This window comes from Leptidea sinapis, chromosome 43, assembly GCF_905404315.1.
Source record: "Leptidea sinapis chromosome 43, ilLepSina1.1, whole genome shotgun sequence".
NCBI lineage: Eukaryota > Metazoa > Arthropoda > Insecta > Lepidoptera > Pieridae > Leptidea > Leptidea sinapis.
The window spans coordinates 2,121,960-2,147,809 of record NC_066307.1 but is presented as its reverse complement, the minus strand read 5'-3'; the positions used below and the strand labels follow the sequence as shown (position 1 = coordinate 2,147,809).

Below are 25,850 nucleotides of genomic sequence, written 5' to 3'. Positions count from 1 at the left end.
ATATGATATATTTTACTTCAGTTACATGATATATATACAAAATCCTTAAAACTAGATAACCAATTACAATTGTTACTTAAAAAATATTTATAAGTTTAGAAAATACACACCAGTACTAAAGCTTACATTTTGACCAATAGTTAAACGTTTCATTCAATATGAATTGAGAATAATATTATGTGTTGTATCTCGCTCTAAAACTAATGCTATCGCAGTAAACCGGCCTGCGAGCGCGCGCTTCTGTAAACTCGTGTCGAACCTCAATCATCCGATGTCAATGAGCATTTAGCACCCACTCTGTCACTCATTGATTAAAATTTAATGAATAGTGATCGACGCCGCGACGCTTCAGTCGAGTACGCTTGGCCTTGCTGTGAGGTTGTGTAACGCGGAGCATATGACTGATCACGTGACTATATCTGCGGTCTTCGAGAGAACGTGACGATGCTTGTACTTCGATGAGATCACTACTGGTGATCTGCATGATTCTATGACTTGATGTACAGCATTATGTAATGGTTCTTATAAGAGCTAATATTACGGTATATAAAATAAAATGTTCTTTTCAGAACGAATCTTTCGGCATATGCTTATTACAGTTAATATGCACGATTAATATTTCTACGATCTATATATGCTACGAAGGTATTACGTTACAAGATAGATATTAGACATTTGTATTAATTGATATTATTGGTTGTAGGTACAGCTACAATATCATACTATACATTGTTTACAAAATCATATTCTGCCGATATTGTGATAGTTATACCTAGAGTCAATATTCTAATGTTGTATTTATATTTTTTACCAAGCCTACTTTGGCGACACCGGGTACGCCCGTTTGCAACCAGTTAGCACTTAGCTGGAACGTCCAGACCAAAGAGAATTTAAACACCAGGTACGTTCAAGAGACGTGAGTGCCATACAAAGTAATGAGTAATGTCGCTTGTATTGTATTGTACTAGATCGTGATACCAACATAATCAAATAATGACGTAATATCAGAGCTGCCAATATAATAAATACATAGTGTTTGAATCAATCCATAATTTTTATCGATAATTAACTAATAATATATATATGATATATATCAATTCATATCAAATATCTAATTTTAAGGTTCTCTTTTCATTGCAAAGTCTAACTAATTCAAACTAAGAGATACGTTTTAGTTATATCAAAGAAAAAAACAATTAACATAATTAATATTTAAATAACAGTATAACCGAAATTACAACAGTTTCGGTTTAGACAGTCTTTAGTATTAGTTTTTCAGATGTTGCAATAACTATTTTTGAAGTCGTAGGCGTGGGTCCTGAATCTGAAATTATAACAGAATACATAATAACATAATTTGTTAACAAAATGTCATGTGACATGTCATTAATTTAAAATAAAAGTGACTGCTAACAATTTTTGTTACGAAGTGTCGTTTTCTGCTTAATTATTTATAGAATAATTGCTAAAGACATTTCTAAGCTATACAATGTAATAAAATAGTTGTAAAATATATGTTTTAAAATCTTCACTTTAATCATTCTTTATTAGCTTATTATTTGTTCTTAAGCGCTTACCTTTCTTTATCCAAAAAGAATTTAGCCATGAAAATACTCTTAGAGCAGCCAGATTTTAAACCACATATTTTACACAATTTTTTATTACATGGTATGGCTTAGAAAGTCTTACGCATTTATTCTATAAATAATTAAGCAAATCACCCTGAATAATACCCGAATAAAGTAAAAGAAAACAAAAATTCGTTATAATTATCAACAGTCACTTTTATTTTGAATGAATGCCATGTCACATGACACTCAAACCAAAACAAACAAAAGAGTCGAATATATGTTAGAGCGAGACAGCGTTTGCCGCCATTATTTTGAGTACAATGACATTGTCATTCACTTATTCGAGTATATTAGACAGTTGCGCCAGGCTGGTCCAGACTACACACTCAACATATTTTGTCGATTGCATTGTTTGTAATCTTTGACTTTTATGACTGTGGTGTTCTTTCGCCGCTATTGGTTATCTTAAGACTGAACGAGGCTGAAAAACAAAAAGATTAATACCTATTAAAAATTATTTCAAGTCATATGGTTAGCATCTATTTCAGGTGACAATAAATATATACAATAAAACCACTGACCCAGTACCAATAATATAGAAGAATTATTCTTCTATAACTCTAAATCTAAATGTGCCAATTATTATGGCTTACTGTTCCTTTTTAAATTAAAAATTAAATATATTGTCTATTACAAAAAAGTGAAAGACTAAAAGAAGTTCGTGTCATTGGAGGTCATGCACTTTATTTTCAAATACAATTTGCGCTTTTAAATCTAAGGATTCCTTGTTTCCTCTGTCAAACTAATGTTATTAATGCTTAATTTACCAGATATTACGGCGATTGAAACGGTGGATGAAAATGTTATATAGTGTGATTATTAATAACAATGTAAATGTCACAACTTAACCTGGAGATTTGTGTTTTATTGCAGTTTTTCAGTATCAAAACATAGCAATGGCAGATCAGTTCTGCTTACGTTGGAATAATTTTCAATCAAATATTGTGAGTGCATTGGATTCATTGAAGTGTTCCGGAGATCTGGTTGATGTAACACTCACTTGCGAAGGTAAAAGTATCAAGGCGCATAAAGTGATTCTGTCAGCATGCAGCCCGTACTTTAGGAATGTGTTCAAGGTGAATGACTTGGAGTACATAGCCTTCATCTGTATATTAATATTACAAATGCATTGAACGCGAAGGCCAGATTCAATTGTATTTTATAAATAACTGTTACAATATTGTAATTTTAGGAGAATCCTTGTCAGCACCCAGTCATAATATTGAAAGATGTGTCGGCGGATGACATTTCCAGTTTATTGTCATACATGTATCAAGGAGAGGTGTTTATTGAAGAAAGTAAACTGTCATCATTTTTGCACACTGCAGCATTGCTTCAGATCAAAGGCTTAACTGGTGTCACACAGCAGGTATCTGATCCTACTCTACAGTTTTTACAAGGGACTGATATTCCTTAGTACGGCTAAGGAGTATTTCTCTGGGAGAAAAATTTTAAAACTGCTAACACAATATTGTGTATTAAATAAATACAAATAACAACTTATTTTATATTGAAACTTAAACTTTATAGTATTATGTTCATGACTGTTCAAAACTTTTGTAATGATGTCATCCTCTAGGTAGCAAGCATGCCCCGAGCATGGATGTATTTTAATTGCAATTTAAGAATATTGAGCTGATATTAGATGATTTCTGATATTTCAATACTATTACAGACATGGGTTAACTATTAAATGTTTTGAGTTTTCTTTAGTGTTAATTTTGTTAATATTTGAGACTGGCAGTCACATGCCAGAGTTTGTTGAGTCAATATCTCCTGAGGATGCCTCTTCTACACGAGGAATCTACACTTCTACAAGTGAAACACATGTTGAATTGCTTGATGACAAATATTGGCTGAATTAACACTAAAGAAAACTCAAAACATTTGAATAATTATGGATTTCCGCAAAGTAACACCTACTGCAATAAATTTTCTCAATTTTGTATGGTGAAGTTACACATTACTGGCTTGTTGAGAGCTGTATTCAAGTTTCATCTACACAAGTCATTAGCATTGTTTGGAGTTGCTCTCTCTGCTCTTTAAGAACCCAATACTAGTTTGGTGGTTTTTCTGAACTCTCTTATCTATCAATTTATAATCACATTAGAAAACTGAAAACATAATATCTGCTACTACATACTACACAATTAAAAGGGTTTTAACATTTTACAGAATGAATGTTTTAGTATGGCAAGTCCAAATAATAAATTGTATACTCAATTAACAATTTATTCAAAGGCGCACGGTGGCGTGGGGCATAAAGAAACTAAAATACCTGCTCTTAAAAAGAGAAGAAGTAGTACATCAGATAAACCTAATGATGTTGCACCTGACACATCTAAGAAAAGTAAAGTTGAGACATGTGAGACATATAATAAGAATAACTGCCAGCAAATTAAATCGGACAATGCACTAAGCACAGAAAATAATGTTGAGAGGAAGAAGGAATGCAGAAATGAGAGTTCTAACAATGATGTTGCTGGTATTGCAAATGGAAAAAATTCACAGGTAATAATTCATTGTTTATTAAACTTTTGTTAAGTTTTCCAATTTTTATAACATTGCACCAGTGTTTAGTTAAATTTAAATAGAATTTCCTTTTTCCTCTCTTTGGTGCTAAAGAACAATTCTTTTTATGTACCATTTGGTACTAGTATTGATATTATCTCTTGTCTTTTGTACCTCTGTATTGGATTGAACTATTTATTATATGCAACACAAAGCTGTTCTTATTGTGAGATATTTAATAATTTATGATATAAATTACAGCACTACACCCCACAAACTTAAATACCATTCTCACCATTTTGATGTCTGTGTTCATCCTTGGAATATTACAGTAGTAATATTAAACAGATAAACTTGTTACATGCAGTGTGTCAATAACATTTGGCCTTGGAAAGCCATGTTGTGAAATCATTTACTGGTATTCCAAAACTTATATGACTTAGCTATTAGATGAGAGAATGCTTTAGAGTAGTGGTTCTTATTCCTGGCCTGAACCCAGTACCGGGCCATCAAAATAAAATACAGGGTTGAACATTCCCACCTTGTTTAAAAGATATTACTTACTATTTATCAACACATCATAAATATTCATAAGGAATAAATAATTAAATAAAAACAGGTTATTTAGTAATTATTTTACCTTATGAAACCAGCTTGGGTGTGAAAGTATTAAGAGAGTAAGGGACATAGTGAAAATTCCAAAACCAGGTCACAGCAGAACTATATTTGGGAGACACAGCTTTAGAGATTAGAGTATGCTGGCAATACATCTCTTGACACTTGAAATGATGAGAAGAACAGCCCATCTCCAGCCTTTTTTACTTGTTTGTGTTACTAGCAATCCTTTTATGATTAGGTTCCACTGTTTCAGTTCAACCATCTTTAAATTGAAGCCCTCTGTTTCATTTCCATATGGTACAAGTAGTAGTGAGAATTTATTATTGGAAAGTTGTGTTGTTTATCCTTAGGGTGGTCTTCAAAGAACTTGTGTATAACTAATCTATGAATTGAAGTTATTTCTGTGGTGGTAGGATTCTTCAAAAAAGAATAAATCCAGTTTAAAAACTAATAATACACTTAAACTAATAATACACTTAAACTAATAATATGCTTAATAACAATACCAACATGCTGCACAAAACAATTGTATAATTTATTTATTTAATTTTTTAAGGTAATTGAAGATGTTGCTGTTGTTGTTAAAAAAGAGTGGACTGAAGAAAACAGTTCACCCAATCCTGCTTCAGGAGTCTCTGATACTGAGAGTCTTCCAGATTATGAAAATAGTATGCTGGCTCGTTCTCTTCTGTCAGGTCTGTCATTGAAAATCTTTTCAAGCAGTATTTATGATTATTCCAAATTATAAAATGTTGTTCACTAATGTGATAATTTTAATTTGTTTCAGGCATAAACCCTTCAAAAAGTGACACATGTGCCAAAAAAACAGTGGACATACACATGTCCAGTAGATGTAAAGATTTAAATGCTGAGGTCTCCAAAAGTCCATTGAAAAATATAATGGTTGAAGAATCAATGGTTAAATCAGAAAAACCTTCACCTAAATCAGATGTTGAGTATGAACCAGAAGTGTTATTATCGGAACAGCAAGATGGTACTGATTCAGAAAGCAATTATACACCAGAGTCTCAGGCTCTTTTGATGCTGGCCGGAATGTCCAGTGTACCAGTTAATTCAGGTGCATCTACTTCACAATCAGTTTCACACCAATCAAATCATGCTGCAATCTGTGGCGATTGTCCTCATTGTGGAATGAAATATTCCAATCAGTCTGCTCTCAAGTACCATGTAAGATTAATGCACTCAGATCTCACTAACAGGCTATGTTGCTATTTGTGTCCGAGATCATTTACCATGAGAGAGACCTTTAAAGAACACATGTGGAACAGTCATGGACAAAGAAACTAGCGAATATCTAAGATATCGCGAAAATTGTGCCTTTTATTAGTTCCTTCCATCTTCAGTTATATATTTCTATAGAATTGATGTAATGAAAAAAAAGTGTGTAAGGTTATATTAACACGCAAGTTATACTTCTTTGGCGAAATAAAATAAAAATCCTTAAAAAAAATCCTAAAATATTTATTGTGATGTTATTACATCGTGATGATGCTATAGAAATATATAATTGAGGCTTGCCAATTTAAAACAATGTAAGGCTTATTTTTGTGCCTTGAAAGTTGTATACAACATTTTGAGAATATTTATTGTAAATTATAAGTTATACAAACTATTGAAGCTAAGAAAAAGCTGAATGTGAGATCTCTATAAAAACAGTATAGTTTAATGTGTCTTAGTTATAGAATGATATTAGAATCATTGGTGTGTTGGAAATGTATACTTCCACATCTTCAAGGCTGATATACAGTGTCTATTTATATGATAATATTAATGTTGTCATTTTTTTATTCATTGTGAGTCAAATCATTGGCTGACATCTATAGAGCCTACTTAGACTTTGCTCAGACTTTACTTATGTACAACTTAGCTGAGTGTGATAAAACACCAACTTAACTTTTGCATTGGGCTGTCTTAGCCTAAGCTCAGCATGATTTCCGCTATCAAATGACTATAAAAACGATATTAAAGATTATGCTAAGCTTACACTTAGCAAAGTTTTATGTAAGTAAAAACTGAGCAGTCTAAGTACACTATTGATATCAGCCGTAGTGTCTCTGTTGTCAATGGCACTCATGATGAGGTGGTCTCATGATGTGTTCATTGTATCTCTTACTCCCATTAAAGATGTCATTGGAGAGATTTTGGACACTAGTTTGGAATCATGTATATTACGACATTAGAGATGGTTGTTAGCTATTGTAAAAAGATTCGCTCTGATCTTAATTTTAGTAATTCATTTGATAGATATTCATATACATTTATGTAGTTTTAAATACTTTGGTAGTACAAACATTAGTGCCTTGTTTGATATTTATATGACTGTCATACAGACATGACAAGAGAGGTTATAAATTTTGAGAATGTTTAGAATATGTTGATTTGATATTGAGCTTTCAACTTAAAGCAATTTAGTTAATAGGCTGACAATAATCTGAGTAGATGAATAATAAAAGGAATTTGGTAAAATTATTTATTCATTATAATAAACATTATTACAATAATGAATATAATTTTATATAAAAATGCCATCAAGTTGGTTGAAACTAGGAGATCACTTAACTTGCTGGCAACAGATGATAACTGAAAATGTCTACATTGATATATTATTATTTAAACTAATGTGTGACATACATAATTGTTCTTCTTCTTCTCATAAAGTTAAAATTATATATTTTCACCTTTACAGAAAGTGCCTTCTTATTAATGTGACAACTAGGTGTGTTGTGTAGTTCGGTGGATGGAAATAGTTTTTCCAATTGTAAAATTTATATTTGCTACATTATTATAATTTTTTAGTACTTTCTTTATGGGTGTAGGTATAAAGTACTGTGTATCAATTGGGACAGTGTGTTGCCCTCACTCAGGTGTATTAAGACCCTCGGTTCCGCCTTATATCTGTTAACTGCACCCTCATACTAATAATTATTATTCTAAGTTATTTGAACAACATACTATTCCTGTATTAAATTCTACAAATCGGGTGATTTCGGTGCTTCATAAATGTTATAAGTGGTAAATACATAATGTTATTTACTAAACAGAGATTATAAAGTACAATATTTGGTTTTCAGTATTAAATTGCGTGTGTTTTCAGAAATGTTCATTATTGTTGTATTTATGTTAGATTATAGAACCGAGTATTTGCGTTTGGCAATAATTGTTGTTGGTGTATGTAGGTGGGTGTTGCCATCACTAAATATTTATAAAGTTTGTTATTTGTATTACTTTTTCATAAGGTATTAACCATGATATTATCTGTTTCGATTGTTAATATGCTTAAATAATCTCACCGTAGTCTGGATAATTAAGTTCTGACACTGGCATGTCTCATATGCAATAGAGTGCTCAGTATTATTGGGACAATGTCACCAGCAAATTTGCCACTAAGTTATGTGGTCCAAATAAGACCTTATGCATAGACTACAAGTAATAGTTTTCTTTTTTATTAGCAAACAGGAGTTTCGCTTTTTGTTAATATATCATATTTATTTCCTTTCATTTTTTTATTTTTAGTTTTAATTAATGTTAGTATTACACTTTTCAGAAGTATTTGATTTAGATGTCATTCTTCTTTACTAACACAATGAATACCTTCTGATTCTCATAATAATTCAAACTCTATGATTTGTGCATTATTTAAAGAGGTGTGTGCCAAAATTTTTTCAGACGGCTATTTTATATTATCTTCTAAGTCTCGGTTTACCGATAAGTTATTATGTTTCTTATTTTTAGTTGAGTATTTTAAATATTCTTCATTTTAAATATAAGTTTTTTTTTAATTTAGTTCAGGTGCCTTTAAGATATCATAGGTATAAGTTTAGTTTTTAAGGTCTGTTACCATTCTATATCAAAACTGTTTGAAACATATCTCAAATTGTTTTATCTGAAATATACTTTTTATGTGTGATTATGTCAGTTTGAAGATTTATATTTTTAGTGTAGTAATAAGATTTTTTAAATTGTTGTGTATGATTGTTATGTGAAATTAATATATTTTATTTTGTGAGAGGAATGCCATTAGTGAAATACCTACATTTACTTATATATAATATAATTGTATGATGTAAGAAAAATATTTTTAAAATACCTTTTTAGGTATATATAAATTATTATAATAGTGTTTAAGAAAATTGTAGAAAGGTTTTATTTAGGTTTATACAAGATTTATATTTTACACTTTAAATTATGTTATAAATAAAATATTGTGCTTTGAATGCTGTTTTTTCCTTCAACGGACTCCATATTTTTTCGTGATTTGGACAATTTTCTACGTGATAAAAGTTTTCTTCTAAGGAGGCAGTACAAAATGCTTTCACACAGTTTATCGAAGATCCGTAGAGAAGTGGGTTCGACCTCGCATCATCATCAGCCGGAATAGTCCACTGCTGGACAACGGCCTCCCCCAAAGATATCCACGCTGATCCTGCGCTGCCCTCATCCAACGTTGTCCGGCGGCGGGTCTACCAATACTGCGTCTTCCGGTACGTGGCATAACTTTCCAATTTTTCCGAGGGTAGCAATGGATTATATCTACATAATTATATCATAAGTTTCATTGATATTTCTATAGCTTTTTTATTATTTGTGTAATCAAATGTTTCAAATATCATAAGATCGGTCATGCTAATCTTGAGTTATAGCCAAACCAAAGTTTTTAGGTTGGATTGCATCATTTAACTTTAGCAATATCAAACATTTTAACCGTAGTCACCATACTGATATAGGACCCGGTCCTTTCAAGGGAAAAAATGTGTTCTCTTTAACAATAACTAGATGACGTTATAACTGGCAATTTTAAATGGCCATTCTTCAACTGGCAACCTGTAAATAGTAAATATAACACTTCGATTTTGTATTAGAATTAAAAAAAAATCAAGTGACTGTAAATAATCAACGATAATACCTGTTTACACCTGCCAACATTAATGTTGTGGCTGACTAAGAGCTTTAAACCTAATTTTTATCAAATCTTTTTCCTTTGAAATAACGAAATATTTATTAAAAAAAAATTGCAATTTACATCAGAGCGAGAGACAAAACGGTTTCTCGTATGAGGGCTGTATGAGGTCTCGCGTTATCATGGAGCAATAATGGCGAAGATCGATTCATGAGTCGGGGCTGTTTCACTGCTAGTTTTGCTATCATTGTTCGGAGTTCGGCACAGTAGACATCTGCCGTTATTGTTTGACCAGATCGGAGAAAGCTATAGTGAATAACACCATGCTGAGGCCACCAAACAGTTACTATTACCTTTTTATTGGTAAGTTTTGCTTTAGGACACTGTTGCGGCGTTTGACCTAGGGTCAGCAATTGCATTTCGCTGAAGGTTATCGTAAAGAATCCACTTTTCATCGCATGTCACAATTCGATCCAATATTCCTTCATTTCTGAATCGATTCAACGAGGTAACAAAAGTTTCAACACGCGTTTCTTTCTGCAGATCAGTCAAATCATGAGGCACCAATTTTATATATTTTTTATTTTATTGATGGACGCAAATGAGTCAATATTGTTGGTAAGGTAACGTTCAACCATGCCGCTAATTCCTGGGTAGTTTAGCTCGGATCAGCATCCACCATCTCTTTCAATTCATTGTTATTCACCTGTGTGGGCGGTCTTCCTCGTGGTTCGTCTTCAGATCCAAGTTTCCATCACGAAAGCGCTTAAACCAAAATCGCACGGTGCTTTCATTAGCAGCTTCCTCTCCAAACGCAACATTGATATTGCGAGCTGTTTCTGCCGCGTTGGAATCTAAAATCACTCGAATTTTCGAAGTATCCATCTTTCTTGTCTAAGCTGAATAAAAAAAAAACAATTGAAAGTCGATAATCGAATATTGCACATTTAAAAAAAGAAAACTAAATACCATGGTACCATGTGAAAAAATTTTACTCAAAAATCTCAGACCTTGAAGGTTCTATGTGAATTCGAAGTACCTATTAGTTATTACAATAAAACGGCAATTCCATACTTTAACCCAATGACGTTTCATTGATTTAACACCTATTAGTTTGGCAGACGTCAACATGATGCGAGAGGAATTTCGCATTTTGACGTAGGTAATATCCGGTGGTTTAATTCGGCGTAGTATTAAAAAAAATATATTATTATTTATTAAACAATATGAATGGTATCTACATCGTACCATACGTTTGTTAAGCTCTCGAAGTATTGCTTCCGTTTACAGGATCTTCTTTACAACAGTAAACAACAGATAAGACATCTCAATTCCAATATAAATTCGCATCGCAGGAAATTGACTGGAGATGTCGCTCTTTAAAATGGAAACAATTTATTTTTGCAGATTGTACAATTTAATAAGTTTATTCTTAGGCTAACAAATAGTTCTTATGTTAAATGTAATAAACCATTATCGTAGTGCCGCGTAGAAATGGAAATGCCTATTTGTAAAATTGTGTAATTTTTTTTATAGGTACTTAATGCTAAAACTCTTGTGTACTATTTGAACAACATACTAACCATACTACACATAATACTATAATATACTAACAAAATCTACTAATTGTATAAATTTTTTATACTAATGCGGAATTATGATTCATTAGAGTACCAATCAAGAATGTCATCAAATAAGTAATGACTTTCTTGCTACTTAAAATCAACTTTTCGCAAGTATTGGTCGATGGTAAAATAATATATCACTTCAATCAAAAATATAACTTTGACATAAAAAGATATATCATAAGTGTAATTTTTTGAACTAAATGACATTTGAATTGATATCTAGTTACGTACGAGGTCTGTCTTCATATCACTGAGGCCTCTCGAAACCTTAGCATCATGGTAGAAAATGCCAGACGAAAGCTGCGCATTGCTCAAAGACCGCGTCGATAGTGAGCGTGAAAGAAGCACAAATCAATGTGTCTCAACGTCCACTGCAGAACTATCAACGATCGTTACATGCAACGCTCCACAATTTATTTATTAGGACTCACAAAGAATAAAGAACCTTTATAGCATGACTTTGTGGTCCGTATGTGTCCGTATGTAAGACCTTAGATAATTTACAATACGTCAAGATAGATATACGTCCTCTTGCTGCTAGACAACCGATGAAAACAGCTACGTCTTACCCTCGCGATTCGTATGTAACATTGTGATAAGTTGCGTGCATTCCTCAAAATAGAGGTTAACTGTCAATCTCAATTTTTTCCTACTTTTTCACAACTGTCGCAGTCTCTAGACGTATAAATGATCTAAGGTCAATATAAATGATCATAAAGTAAGTAGTGTAATAATGTTTAATTACTAGATTTCTATAATACATAGTTATTATGTTCAAGTCTTAATGTTTTCTTTGGCCTTGGTATTTCAGTTCATAAATCAGAGTTAGGTACACTTGTCTCCTTTTTTGTATTCTTTACACCAGCTGGTATATGTCGGCGTTACGCCAGGGTTTTCTTGACCAGGGTCCACCATGAAGAAATACAACACTAACAATTTCTCAGTTTATTGAAGCACAACTGCTAGTATAGATATGAACCGTCTTTACTTTTTTTTTTTGCGCCCATACAAGGGAAACGGCTACCCTCCGGGATAACGACGGGAGGGAGGTGGTGAATGCTCATGCATACCAACGCAGCCTGAGTCTGCGTTGGTTATGTGGGACTCACGTGAAAACCTAGGTGCCTACCCACTAAACACCACCTGCAGTTGGCTTTGGGCAGGTGCCCTCTAAGCCTACATCGAAGGCGACCTTCTCTTGGGGAGAGAGAGGCGCAAACCGTCTTTACATAAAACAATCGCTTTTATAGCTTCCGTACAATAGATGAAACAGAGTAGATACAACTTCTTTTAAAACACAAATACAATTAGTTATTGTAAAATAATTCCTAAATACAGCTCAATAAATATATTAGTGAATTTATATAACTTCAAATGATTTATATAATAGTTTGTTCATTTAATTTGAACAAACATTACGAAGTAAGAAGATGGCGCTGCAAGCAAGTTTCGAAATACAATTAAGAAAGACTTAATGCATAAAATAATAAAGTTTGATACAAAATAACGATATTAATTCTAATACAAATTAATTTGAACATTTTCACATTCAATTAAGTATTTTAACAATAAATGAAACATGAAACATCTTCAAACAATTCAAACAGTCAAAACAGTGTCTATTAAATTAGTTAGACCTTAATAAATAACAGTTTTATGTTTACAAATACATATTTGTATTTAAATCTTCTATATTTCAGATATATCAATAATAATATATTCATTTTAACGATAAACTAAAACATAAATATCAATAGTTGCAAACAATCGACGGTAGGTGGCGATTTGCGCCCATATATACCTACCACCCTGCCAAGGTATGTTGTATGTACCTATTGCTCGAATAACAACAATAAGTGATACAAAATCAACATCAATTATTAAAATTGCTTTTTCAATACAGTTGCTAAGCACGAAGTCCTTTCAGCGCCTATAAAACTATGATTCGAAAATTAAATCTTTCTCATAGGCATCTTTCTTTAACGTGGCCGTGAAATTTATAAGTCGGTTTAAAAAGTTTTGTAGCAAGGAATTTTTCTTGCATAAAATAAACGCAAAAAGAATTTATAAAAAGAAAACTTAATAGGGCCGTAAGTCTTAGCATTGATTTTTCAAAATTCCATTAATTGGTTGTTAATAAACATAATAATATTTTTTCACACTTCAATTTAATTGTTTTCATATCAACATTTGTCAATAATCGAAAAGGCTGTATACGCTTACGGTCCCATTTCTGGTTTCGTTGTAAGAAAAGTCCAGTTGCACATATTCTGAAAGTATATTGAAATAAACATATTTAATTCTTTGATTTGTTTCTTACTATTTCCTATAACTCTATTGAAGAACGTCGTGTGATATACGCACACAACACAGAACAGGTAAAGATTTACGGGTATGTAGATAATTAAAAACTCGAGACATTAAAAACCGTTGTCTTCGGCTCTAACGCACGTTAAAGCGTCTTGGTGTAAACTTTATAAAAATCGTCGTGAGTCATGTGCCAGTACCTCAAGTACGATTAAACAAGGTGTTTCTAGCACGTGCAAGAACTTTTGTTACTGAAATATTGTCGTAAAAAACACGGAGTTTCCAACACATTTCCTTTGAAAGTTACTTTGCGAGTAGTCTATAGAGCTTCTCTTAATAAATTCTAAAAGTTACTGTTTGACGAAACCATAGAATTCCATACATAGGTATAATCACAATTATTGTATCATTGTTTTTTTTTTCTAATTTAACGTTAGGAAACGATTTGACATAGGAATGAGTAAAATTAAAGTACCTAAGTTGTAGCAACAATTTTTTGTTTGTTTAACATATATAATGGTATGATTTGACCTGCGTCCTTATTTCTTTCAAAGCCTCGAATGGAATCAAACATTCATTGACTGTCTTTTGGTTTCCGCCTGATATATTTTTAATATAATATTTATATCCAACTCTTATCACCTGTGACGACATGCAACGGTGTTATGCTATTGCATTCAATTTACTATCGATATATAAAAGACGACGTTTTTGATCTTTGTTATAATATTTTGATGGTTCCATATCGTGCAAACTTTCTGACATCTGATGTCTAAATATTCGTGTGCGACTTTTTGCGTCACACTTATACCGTCAATACATTTTTAGCCGACTTCAAAAAAGGAGGAGGTTCTCAATTCGTCGGGTTTTTCTCAAAAGTTTCGACTGGGTGAACCAATTTTAATGATTGTTTTTTTATTTGAAAGCTGGTGCTTCCCATGTGGTCCCATTGTAATTTAGTCCAGATCTGACAATGGCATCCATGAGAAAACCATAAAAGTCTTAAATTTGCTATACGTCTGTGGATGATAAATTTTCGAATAACTCAATATCGCGCGTGATAAGAAAATAAATAATCATTGGGGCATTATTTTAATTCGTTGATTGGTAATGTTGCTTATGCTATTACTATATATAATTACTGTATAGACTATTGAGAATTTCTTGACGCAATGAAACATTGGCGTTGATTGATTGCCTGATTCTTAGGCTTTGCATAGAGTTGTGAGTTCTCCCTGTATCTTCTACCGCATATATCGCGCGCATGTTCAGAGTTGTTCGGATTGATCAGCCGCATTCCACTACCGAACATTACGTCAAAATCTAACTTCCACCCACATCACGTTCATGTCTGGCGTTCTATAACCGGGCGTACTTCGAGAAAATTCTTCCCTCGCCCAACCCCTTTGTGGAATCAATTAGGGTCTGTAACCCGAACCGATACGACTTGCTGATGCTGCGGTTGTAAATGGGCGGCCTTACCACACACATGACGTGAGCCTCTTGCCCGTTTGCCCCATATAATATAAAATCTCTATAAATCAGTTTGTGACCCCATTAATTACAGACTAATATCTATTCTTCCCACTTTCACTAAAATCTTTGGAAAACTATAGTTAAAATAATTTCTCCATAATTAATAAAATTATATTTAACTACAATCAACAGTTTGGTTCTACACACAGGTGTTAGCAATTAGCGGTCCTGATGATCATTTAATTCATATATTTTGAGAAATTCATAATATATTGGGAGGGATCTTGAAATGAGATATACTTCAAATAAAAAGAAGGCTTTTGGTATGAATTATTCTAAACGCATTGAATTAAAAAATTAAAATTCAGCAATATGTTCAACACTTAGATAATTTACACGTCTAGATAGAGTCTCTTGCTGTTAGACAACCGATAAAAACAGGCCAGGAATATTAGTTTAATTCGATTACTACAGTCACTAGCGATTTGTATGACACTTTGTGTTAGTGTGCGTGAATTGCTCAAAATAAAACTAAAGGTTCTAAACTCAATATTTTTCGAAGTTTTCACAGCTGCCATTGTCTATTTACGGCCGTTTTCAATAACCTATCTATCCTTAGTTTAACTTACTAGACGTAGACAAATCTATCCTTTTACGCTTACTTACATTTTAAAAACCTATTGACAGATAGCATTGGACTATAGCTATATTGGACATAACTATGGATAGATAAGATTTTGTCATTAAACGGTGACAGCAATGTATCCGTAAGTTAAGGGTAGATAGGTTATTGAAAACGGCCGTATTAGACGTATAAGTGATTTAAGGTTCAACATATTATATTTTAAGAAGACACATTTCGCAAACAATACTTTTATGCTCTTTTTTGTTATTTGGTTCAGTTCTCGTGGCACGCTCTGTCATACCGGCTTGTATTATGTCTTTGCTTGTGGTGGTAGTGTCGTTGGGCGGGTCATTCTCTACAGTAAACATATGGGTGAGATGAGCAATGATCGCGTCATGATCGTGTACAGGCGCTTCTTGTGGAGGCTGGATGATCATATCATCCAGAAACCTTTTCATTATATGTTCCATTTATAACTGGTGAGTATCCATCCACTATACTCAATTACTCTTAAAGTATTCTCTAATTATTGTTTAATCACATTTTTAATTCTTTCTAATTAAGGTGAGACCTTAATAATACAACCTATACAAGAAAACAATTTCCTTCTCTGGCACTAGTACTGATATCTAGGAGGGACTCTAAGATGTTGAATGAATGAATGATTTGTTTATTCAACAAAATGCAGGTACAATAGGTCGATATAATGTCTGATGAGCCTTATAAATTTTACCAGTGTAACTGATGTTTGATGATTATTACATAACATTACATTAAATTGAACAAAAAAAAAATTTTAACAAAAAGACAACCGACTTCTAAAACACTATTCCAAAACAATAGATATAATATGCACTAAGTATAAAAATAATTGCGTATTTTTATACAATCTAATTAATTAATCTAATTCTAGTTACGATTATTGTCTTGAGTCATGAGTTCTTTTTGAATACATTAAAAGTACTACTTTTATAGTTGTCAGGAAGATTATTGTACATAGTTATGCCATGTAGTTATGCCACTCTTTCCAAACATCTTCAGACTTTGCAGAGTGACACTACTGTTTTTGATGTTATGGTTACCCCTCACCATGACATCATGATGGATGTCCCCACATCCAATATATTGCAAATTCAAATTCAATTATTTTTATTCAAAATAGGTGATGATGATCACTTATTGAAAGTAAAAAACTACCACCCATTCCAAAATGAATGCCTCAGACCTGAGAAGAACGGGCGCAACAAACTCAGCAGCTTTTTTTTCATCGAAAAAATATGTTTACAAAGTAATATTGTACAATTAAACTTATTATTTAATAGCCTGGGGGCGGTCACTCCATTCCCAGTCTGTGTTATCATTAAGAAAGTCATTAATGTTATAGTAACCTTTACCACACTATCATAAAACTAACGCGAAAACGTTAAAAACATACTTCACTTACATTTGAGAATATAACTAATTAAAGTTCATATTATGTTATTATCAATGTGCTTCTCTGCTGTATAATCGATAACAAAATACCAACCACACCTCTCGCTCGCAACCTTTAAAGCGACAATAATAAATTATTATTCCATTAGCAGAATTTAAGGTCACCCATGTAAGCTGTATGCTAACTAATAAGTTTTATGAATATGGTTGCTTATATTAATTAACTGTAAGTGATATCGTTTCTGGCGACTATCAGCATGGGAGTTACTTGATGATTAGGTGATCACCTTATGGCAATAAAAAAGCGCCATATGTTATGTTTTTTATATGGAATACGAACGAGTGTCTTTATATGTATATAGTAATCTGTGTAATGTATGTTACATTATCATAATTTATTGAGAGGCAACAGTAGGTCAATAGTGCGTCGCAGCGTTGGTATTTAATTTTTAAATAAGCTGTAATATTCAAAGATGGACCGACGATCTGGTTAATATTGCCGGAATAGGTTGGATGAGGGCAGCACATCACCGATATATTATAGGCTATATTTGGGGGAGGCTCTTGTCCAGCAGTAGACGTCTTAATTTGAGCATTAAGGAATACAATAACTGAATCCAAAACATGCAACGCCAACTCCACGACATAATAATACAGGTACTTACCAAGGTCATTTTAAAGTTACATCTTATTCCAATAAAATCTACTTCTTGGCGCAATGCACACCACCTTCCACCTTCGCACGACACGCCACAAGTTAGGATTTCATCCCCACCATCTGGATGTGTGGCGGTCCTCCACAGTGCGGTTTTCAAGGAGCTTTCTTCCTCGTACCACGAAGCTGTGGAATGAGCTTCCGTGTGCGGTGTTTCCGGGACGATACGACATGGGTACCTTCAAGAAAAGCGCGTACACCTTCCTTAAAGGCCGGCAACGCTCTTGTGATTCCTCTGGTGTTGCAGGAGAGTGTGGGCGGCGGTGATCACTTAACACCAGGTGACCCGTACGCTCGTTTGTCCTCCTATTCCATAAAAAAAAAAAATGCTATACGACGCGTAAATCCTTTAATTGTGACTGTAATCACAAACAGATAAAATTCCTGTTTGAATTTTCTCAAAATATAATATATTATAGAAGACTTACTGATGAGACATTGGAAGTGCAGTTCATTGTCGGGATCTTATTGCGCCACGCCTAAGGTTGTTTTGTGATTCGTTTAATTGAAAATATCGTAGTAAATATATTTCGTACAAGATTTATATATATGCGAATACGACGTCTAAAACGAATGTTTCAAATTAACTGTTTATCATTTCTTTGAAATCTAAAAAACATATCAAACATAATTCAAAGTGTTAAGTAAGTACATAACCGTAATAGGTGGTGCAGTGTACAATCTAGGGTTTGCGGGCGACGTATGAAGTGCAGATACTCGTATGTTGTGTGTAAAGGCGTTCGAGGAAGCCCCTTAATGCGGAGACAGCTCCGTTGGGAGGCTATCGATCGTCATCCGTCAGTGGCCGAGGCATAGCTATTGATTCGCCGCAATCTGCATCATACCGCCTCCTCAACACAACTCGCACCAACTATACAAGATGATCTGTGAACTCTACGAACTAGTTTATTCAATCTCAAATACATCGTTCATATTTCACAGCCAAGTCAAATTTTCAAAGCCACTTAAGTTTTTCTCGACTTACACTAGTATGACAATAGAATATTGTGTATTAAATTGCGTGTATAACTGAATTTGAAACTTAATTTTAAAATTAGGGCTACGACATTTTGCGAAAATTTAAAAAACAACAACGTAGTATTTAGTTTTTTTGAGGCGAAAACTTGTTTAGGCATGTTGGGCACTTTTGGTAGGGGCGAAAGCACTCATGCCGCAATGCCAATATGACATAGAGAGGACCCAATTATAAATATTTTTATGTAACAATGGAGAAAGATTTGTAATTAGTATAAATAAAAGTTGATTGTTTTGCCACCTGTCTAGTGTTGTTACTTACGTGTCTAAACCAAATTAGCTACCATGTAAATTCAAAATTAATAGGTATTAAAGTAAATTAATATTTATAACAATCGAATTATCTAATCGTTTCAAAGTTACAAGTTTTTACCTGTGTTGGCAGTTTTAGCACTCACCTATTCGCCTATTGTTTCTATGCCAGCACCGAATGTTACTTGATGGTAGGTGGTATCACTCCCTCCCATCACTCAAGTTTATTGAATGACTGCGGTGTCCCGCACCACAGTCACCGCATCCTGACATTGTATTGAACATATTTCGTAACTTTAACATAGTTCACGAATAATTAATTCGCTGTCCTTTCAAAACTAAGATTTTATCAAGATTTAACACAAATTTGATTTTTCATTAGAGTTTCCCAATGGATCATCTGTCAGCATTATAATAACTGGACACTCACACTTACTAAATATATTTTCTTAATAAAAAACATCTCACCTCTTCTGTAAGTCTCGAAGTATGTAAATTTTAATTTAAAAAGTACCGATATTAATTCAGTAAGTCCTAATAGATGGAGCTATTAACGGAAATAGAATTATCTTTTCTATACATATTACTTATGGCAATTATAATTATATGTCTATTTGTCAGTTTGTCTGTTTATTTATTTATTAAGGGCGTAGCCAATTTACCACAAAAAAACCCTGCGATTTCCACTGATGTATTGCAGTTAGCTTCGAGTAACATTGATTGCTTCATTTTAATGGATTGTCAAACAAAAAAGTTTATATCTTCGAAATATGGCTCCGAAACCTACACGGATAAAAATGCCGACGCTCGAACGTTTAGTATATAATTTTCTATGCTAAAACCCAAAGTAAATTGGAAATAAATCTATATTAGTAGGTAAGTATAAGGACTAGAGCGTTTGACATTCATTTAGATAGTTTTACAGTATGTTTTCCAGACAACAATATATTTTGATTTGGACCCAAAAAGCTCTATCGGACCAACCGGAATAAAAATACAGATTGAGATATACGATTTATATGCATCAGTGTCCAGTGATGATCTGACGCAACCGTTACAAACTCATTTTTTATCCTCACTATATGGCGCTTAACCCTAAAACAGTTTTTCAATTTCCTTTCTACCAAGTACTAACAAACTGTCCAATATACTTCCTGGCGCCATTTTTTTAGGACAATAAACTTGTGATTCCTCTGGTGTTGCTGTATGTTTGTAACGGGCTGTCCTTATTTTATGGAAGAAAAGGACACACGAGCAGCCCATACTCTTTGTGTCGTGTCATAACACTAGATAAACCACGAGCAAGAATCCAACCGGGCGACGGGGCCCGATTGGATTCTTGCTCGTGGTTAAGTAGGCAACGGCCTACAGGTACTTGCGGCCGATTTTTTATACGCAACCTATTACTAATACATTACATACTCTCTAAACGTTCGATTAAAATTAGTTTTATCAAAAAACACGTACCTGCAGAACCAAGCAGTGGGATCTTGTACTATAAATATTGACATCATTATATTATGTATAACTGATTAACAAAAATTCATTTTAAGGTATATAAGAGAATGTTTTTGTTTGTTCTTCATTCTCTTAACGTGTGTACAACCATCGCAATGAAATGAAGTTTGGTTGACACAACAAAATTTGTGGGAATATGACGCTTATGTAGCACGACATAAAATACTTATTGATATGATATGTATTAGTAGTCCGATTGTCGGACTCATGCCCGGTTTCTTTAAACAAGAAACTGATAGTTTTTGGTACGCCCAGTAACATTTGGTATGCGACGTATTTGAAAACTGTTTCTATAAACACTGACATTTTACTGACAGATCAATACTAACGGATGAGAGAGCTACCGATAACTGTTAGAAGGATATTTTTTTTTATGGAATAGGAGGACAAACGAGCGTACGGGTCACCTGTTGTTAAGTGATCACCGCCGCCCACAATCTCTTGCGACATCAGAGGAATCACAGGAGCGTTGCCGGTCTTTAAGGAAGGTGTACGCGCTTTTTTTGAAGGTACCCATGTCGTATCGTCCCGGAAACACCGCACAAGGAAGCTCATACCACAGCTTTGTAGTACGTGGAAGAAAGCTCCTTGAAAACCGCACTGTGGAGGACCATTCAGATGGTGGGGATGATATCCTAACTTGTGGCGTGTCGTGCGAAGGTGGAATTCGGCGGGTATTGGAAGGATATTTGTATGGAAAGAACGATTTTACCGTTTCTATAATATTTTTTTTAACACACTCAGTATACTGTCAAAGTTACCAGCCGACATGTCATTAAATGGCCGTTCATATTCGGGAGATAAGTTGCTACTTGAAATATTTTTCGTAAAATATTTCTATTAATATAATAATTAATTAATATGACATTTCTATGAATATAATAAAATAATTATCTTATCGAAATATAGTCCACTGCAACGAAAAACTAATAATAGTTACTGACATGGCTCGTCACGTCAAGCGTGCGACACAAGCACATCTCACCTATGCCTATGTATGTTGTTACAAGCCCACCTTGGCTGATACCGACTCCAAATAAAAAAAGAATCATCAAAATTGGTTGACCGAGACGAAAGTTCTGAGGTAACAAACTTGAAAAAAAATACCATCGAATTGAGAAGCTCTTCCTTTTTTGAAGTCGGAGTCACAGTCAAATCTTTGGCGCCTTTTCTCAACAATGGGAATTGTCAAATGTCAATTTCCGACATAAATAAACAAAAAACAATAAAAACGTTCCTTTCGAACCAAGTTAAATGCATTAAAATATATTAGTTACAAATTTAAAAATTAAAAATCGATTGATTCATAATAATAATTAAAAAAAGAAACAAACTTCGTCGCGTCTTCAAATTAATATTTGTGTTGAACATGTTCCGTTTAAATAATAAAATAAATGGAAATATAATATTACATCCAACGAAAACATTTAAAATGAATCTGTGATGAAATTTAAAAATTACAACGCATTAACTGATCACTGGAATATATTTAAATAACCTTGCCACAAGAACGATATCGAGGAAGCATTAAACTTTATGTTCAAAGAACACAATTTGTCCTCAAGAAATATTTTATATAACACAGCTAAAATTAATTGTCCGCATTGATCGAAGGCAATAAATTTGAAAATAAAGGGTTGTGGGGCAAAATCTCCACTCAAGTCATCAAAATAATTGGAGACAATTATTTATTGTGGACTCCTGACCGATTTTGTTTGACCATGACGAGTGGCAGTCGATTATGCTTCTGTTTACCCAGTCATGACTGGTTACATGTCATAACTGCTCATAGCGAAAAGGTGTGCTTAAAGACAATGTAAGCACAATTCTCCTTAGTCATGTGTTAACTATCGCTGTCCGTATCGGTTTCTAAGTTGAAGCAAATCTTTTATTTCGTAGGTAAAAAATATTTTATTTCGTAGGTAAATTGCATTACACTTTAAATTTGTCATTTTTCATACAGCTCGTGCGAAAAGCAGATTTCCTTAAGAGAAGAGCGAGCAAGAAACTCTAAGGTTTCTCTTTTCAAAACATAATGGCATTACAGGTTCTTATTTACAATTAAATTTACAATTTATCATTTTAATTACAATATGATCCAACAAAAATGCTCAAACGTCACTGTATGCCTTACCTACACGAGTAAGTCAAAAAAATGTAAATTAATAATAATAAAAACATAGTTATAGTTATTTAGTACATACATATAGTACAATACAGAAGATGCATCAATCCATACACACCGTAAATAAAATAAAGGCATTATGCGAGCATTTTATTAGCTATTAAATATAAAAAAAATGGCGTGCGTACAAAGTACACATGTCAGAAGTCTAACTTCTTTGAAAAACTAATTTTTAAATCTCGTTTATATTAATTATCCTAATCTCTTCTTAAACCAAATGTTTAAGTCAATATTAGAAATTATTATATGTTCTACTTACTCGCGGCCACGTGTTAAACCTGCACGATACAACGCTAGTAGGGAAGATGTTCTTCTTTTTCAGCACTATACAACACTAGGAGCTAAGATGTTCTACTTACTCGCATCCGCGCGCTAAACCTGCACGATACATAGCTAGTGGGGAAGACGTTCTACGCTTTCGAAGCCGCGTGCTGGATCTGTACGATACAACTCTAAGAAGCGAAGTTGCCATGTGCTTCATGCTATGTTCGCTCTTTCCCACTCTATCTCAATCGGTCTCAATTTCCCTCTCCCTCTTGTTGGATTAAAACGTCACAAGTTTCACTTCAAAAATGATCCCAAATATCCATATTGTTGAAATCATAATTTTGCATGGCGGCCATCTTGGATTTAAAAAATGATCTCAAATTCGTTCTCTGCACCCTCGAGAACCTTGGATCCGATATCCATATTGTTGAAATCATAATTTTGCGTAGCAGCCATCTTGGATTAAAAAAAAACTGCGTTTATTGCACAAGACGTTATCCAACGAAATTGCCATCTAAAGTTCTAATGTTTACATCTAAACGAATACATACTCTCTCTCAATCTTCCTCACTAGCTCTCTCCCACGTTCACTCTTTCTCTCTCTCTCTCTCTCTTGCTCTTTCTCACTCGCTTGCTCCCTACTCTCGCTCCATAGCTATGTGCTTCATGCTACTTTCGGGTTTTCTCACTCTCTCTCGATCGGTCTCAATCGTTCATTCCTCGACGCATGGACCAGCCATCGCTTCCCTCGACCATATTTTAGGGAAGGGAACGACTCGCCCCACGTCACCACCACAAGCAGTAGAATTAAGTGAGCACGGCTATGCTTGTCACGAGAACTCTACCAATTAACATAAGATAATGTTCATCTACATATAGCAACACTAACTAAATGCCTTTACTTACAATTTGACCATTTTGTTTAGATAATAAACATAGGTAACCTAAACTGAATAAATGTATTACATTGCTGCTTATTGACCAAGATTATTTTAAAAAACTGGAGTAAATGCGGCGATGTATAATTAATTTGTGGCCTGTTCCATATTTCGGCTTTGTTTTTATACGACGTGATTTGTCTATTTGTGTAGAACATCATCTACGCACAAAAGAGAGAGAGTCGAGAACGAGATGAAATTGAATAATACTTAATTGTAATACACAAAGGGTTAAAGCGCCATAAGATCGATCGAAATAAGAACAAAATTGAGAATCAATAGGAATGTCTCTAGGTAATTAACTTGGACGAAATTGATTCATAGTTTTAAGTCTTCCGGTGCCATTCTGTTGTGCTTATATTATAATGAAAATCTTTTTAATAGGATACCGGAGAAAGGGCTATTGTTTGATAATCACCAGAGGACATTGGTAAGTAAATATTGTAGTGTAGAAAATTCTTGAAAAACCCAAAAATTTTGAGCGGCTCTACAATTGCGCTCGTCACGTTGAAACATAAGATGTTGCTACGGCGCCCTCGAGACTGAAACACAATAATGTTTACACATTACTGCTTCACGACAGAAATACGCGCCGTAGTGGTACCCATAATCTAGCCGGCTTCCTGTGCATAGTAGCCTCCCACTCCCTCCTACTATAAATGATCTTCACTCACCGCTCAACGTTCATATCACCTTCAAATGACGCTAGTCTTAATGTCTCTTCAACTAAGAGACAGTCTACATTACAATATTTACTTACCAATGTCATCTGGTGATTATCAAACAATAACCCTTAGTCCGGTATCCTATTAAAAAAAATAACTGACACTCTAGATTCTAAGGCGCCTTTGATTGAGTACATACGAGTTTCACTATAAGCACAACAGAATGGCACTGGAAGACTTAAAACTATGAATCAATTTCGTCCAAGTTAATTACGTAGAGACATTCCTATAACCTAATGTTTTTGAATTTCAAATCAGTGAAATAACAATATATGAATTTATATATACACATGCAATCAAATATTAAACCCAAAGTAATGGTTACTTTGAGTACAGTCCTTCCTCACTGGGCGCAGCATACAGATCGTTGTCGACGGTTATTACTCGAACCCGAAGCCCGTGAACGCTGGAGTGCCCCAAGGCTGTGTGCTATCTTCCACGCTGTTTCTTCTGTATATCAATGGACGTGTCCAACATACATTGCAGACGACAGCACTGGTGATGCCGTATATACGGGCCATGCAGGTCTCTCTCGGGAAATCGTCGACGACTACTACTGACAACTATCGAGTCCGTATTAAGAAGGTTGCGGAATGGGGTAAATCGAACCACGTCAAATTTAACCCCCAGAAGACTCAAGTTTGCGCGTTTACCACAAAAACCCAATTTGTCGTATCACCGCTCTACGATAACACTTCCCTTACAGCCTCGCCTAGTATCGGAATACTGGGTCTCGAAATCTCGAATCTCGAAATATCGAGATATTCCGATTGCCAATTCCGTGGTCATCTGGAGGGCAAAGCCAAATTGGCTACGAAGAAGCTGGGCGTCATGAATAGAGCACGGCAATACTTTAAGCCGGCCCACATTCTAGTTCTCTACAAAGCGCAGGTCCGGCCACATATAGAGTATTGATGTCATCTCTGGTCTGGCGCACCCGAGTTTCAGCTCGATCCATTTGACCACGTGCAACGCAGAGCAGCTTGAATTGCGGGGATCTAGTGCTCTTTGAACGGCTGGATCACTTGGCGTTCGTAGAGACGTTGCATTATTGTGTGTTTTCTACC

General features: G+C 34.1%; 1 protein-coding gene across 3 annotated transcripts; it reads left to right on the top strand.

Moving 5' to 3' along the window:
• The first annotated feature begins 2,281 nt into the window (after nucleotides 1–2,281).
• Nucleotides 2,282–8,995, top strand: LOC126977127 (longitudinals lacking protein, isoforms H/M/V-like). Of its 3 annotated transcripts, none has more exons than XM_050825830.1 (6): nucleotides 2,282–2,421; nucleotides 2,505–2,707; nucleotides 2,824–3,000; nucleotides 3,873–4,142; nucleotides 5,317–5,455; nucleotides 5,548–8,995. In XM_050825830.1, exons 2-6 carry the CDS (start codon nucleotides 2,528–2,530, stop codon nucleotides 6,066–6,068), a joined length of 1,287 nt encoding a protein of 428 aa, XP_050681787.1. In that variant the 5' UTR covers nucleotides 2,282–2,421; nucleotides 2,505–2,527; the 3' UTR covers nucleotides 6,069–8,995. The 3 variants fall into 3 exon arrangements, with proteins under 3 accessions (XP_050681787.1, XP_050681786.1, XP_050681788.1); XM_050825829.1 differs by having other exon boundaries at nucleotides 3,807–4,142; XM_050825831.1 differs by lacking the exon at nucleotides 2,282–2,421 and having other exon boundaries at nucleotides 2,504–2,639; nucleotides 3,807–4,142.
• The last annotated feature ends 16,855 nt before the right edge of the window (nucleotides 8,996–25,850 follow it).

Excerpts from the sequence above, each read along its gene's own strand:
- LOC126977127 (XM_050825829.1), top strand. The coding sequence starts at position 2,528 with ATGGCAGATCAGTTCTGCTTACGTTGGAATAATTTTCAATCAAATATT. Across the intron at positions 2,708-2,823 it reads ACTTTAGGAATGTGTTCAAG|GAGAATCCTTGTCAGCACCC; the intron begins GTGAATGACTTG and ends TTGTAATTTTAG. Across the intron at positions 4,143-5,316 it reads CAAATGGAAAAAATTCACAG|GTAATTGAAGATGTTGCTGT; the intron begins GTAATAATTCAT and ends TAATTTTTTAAG.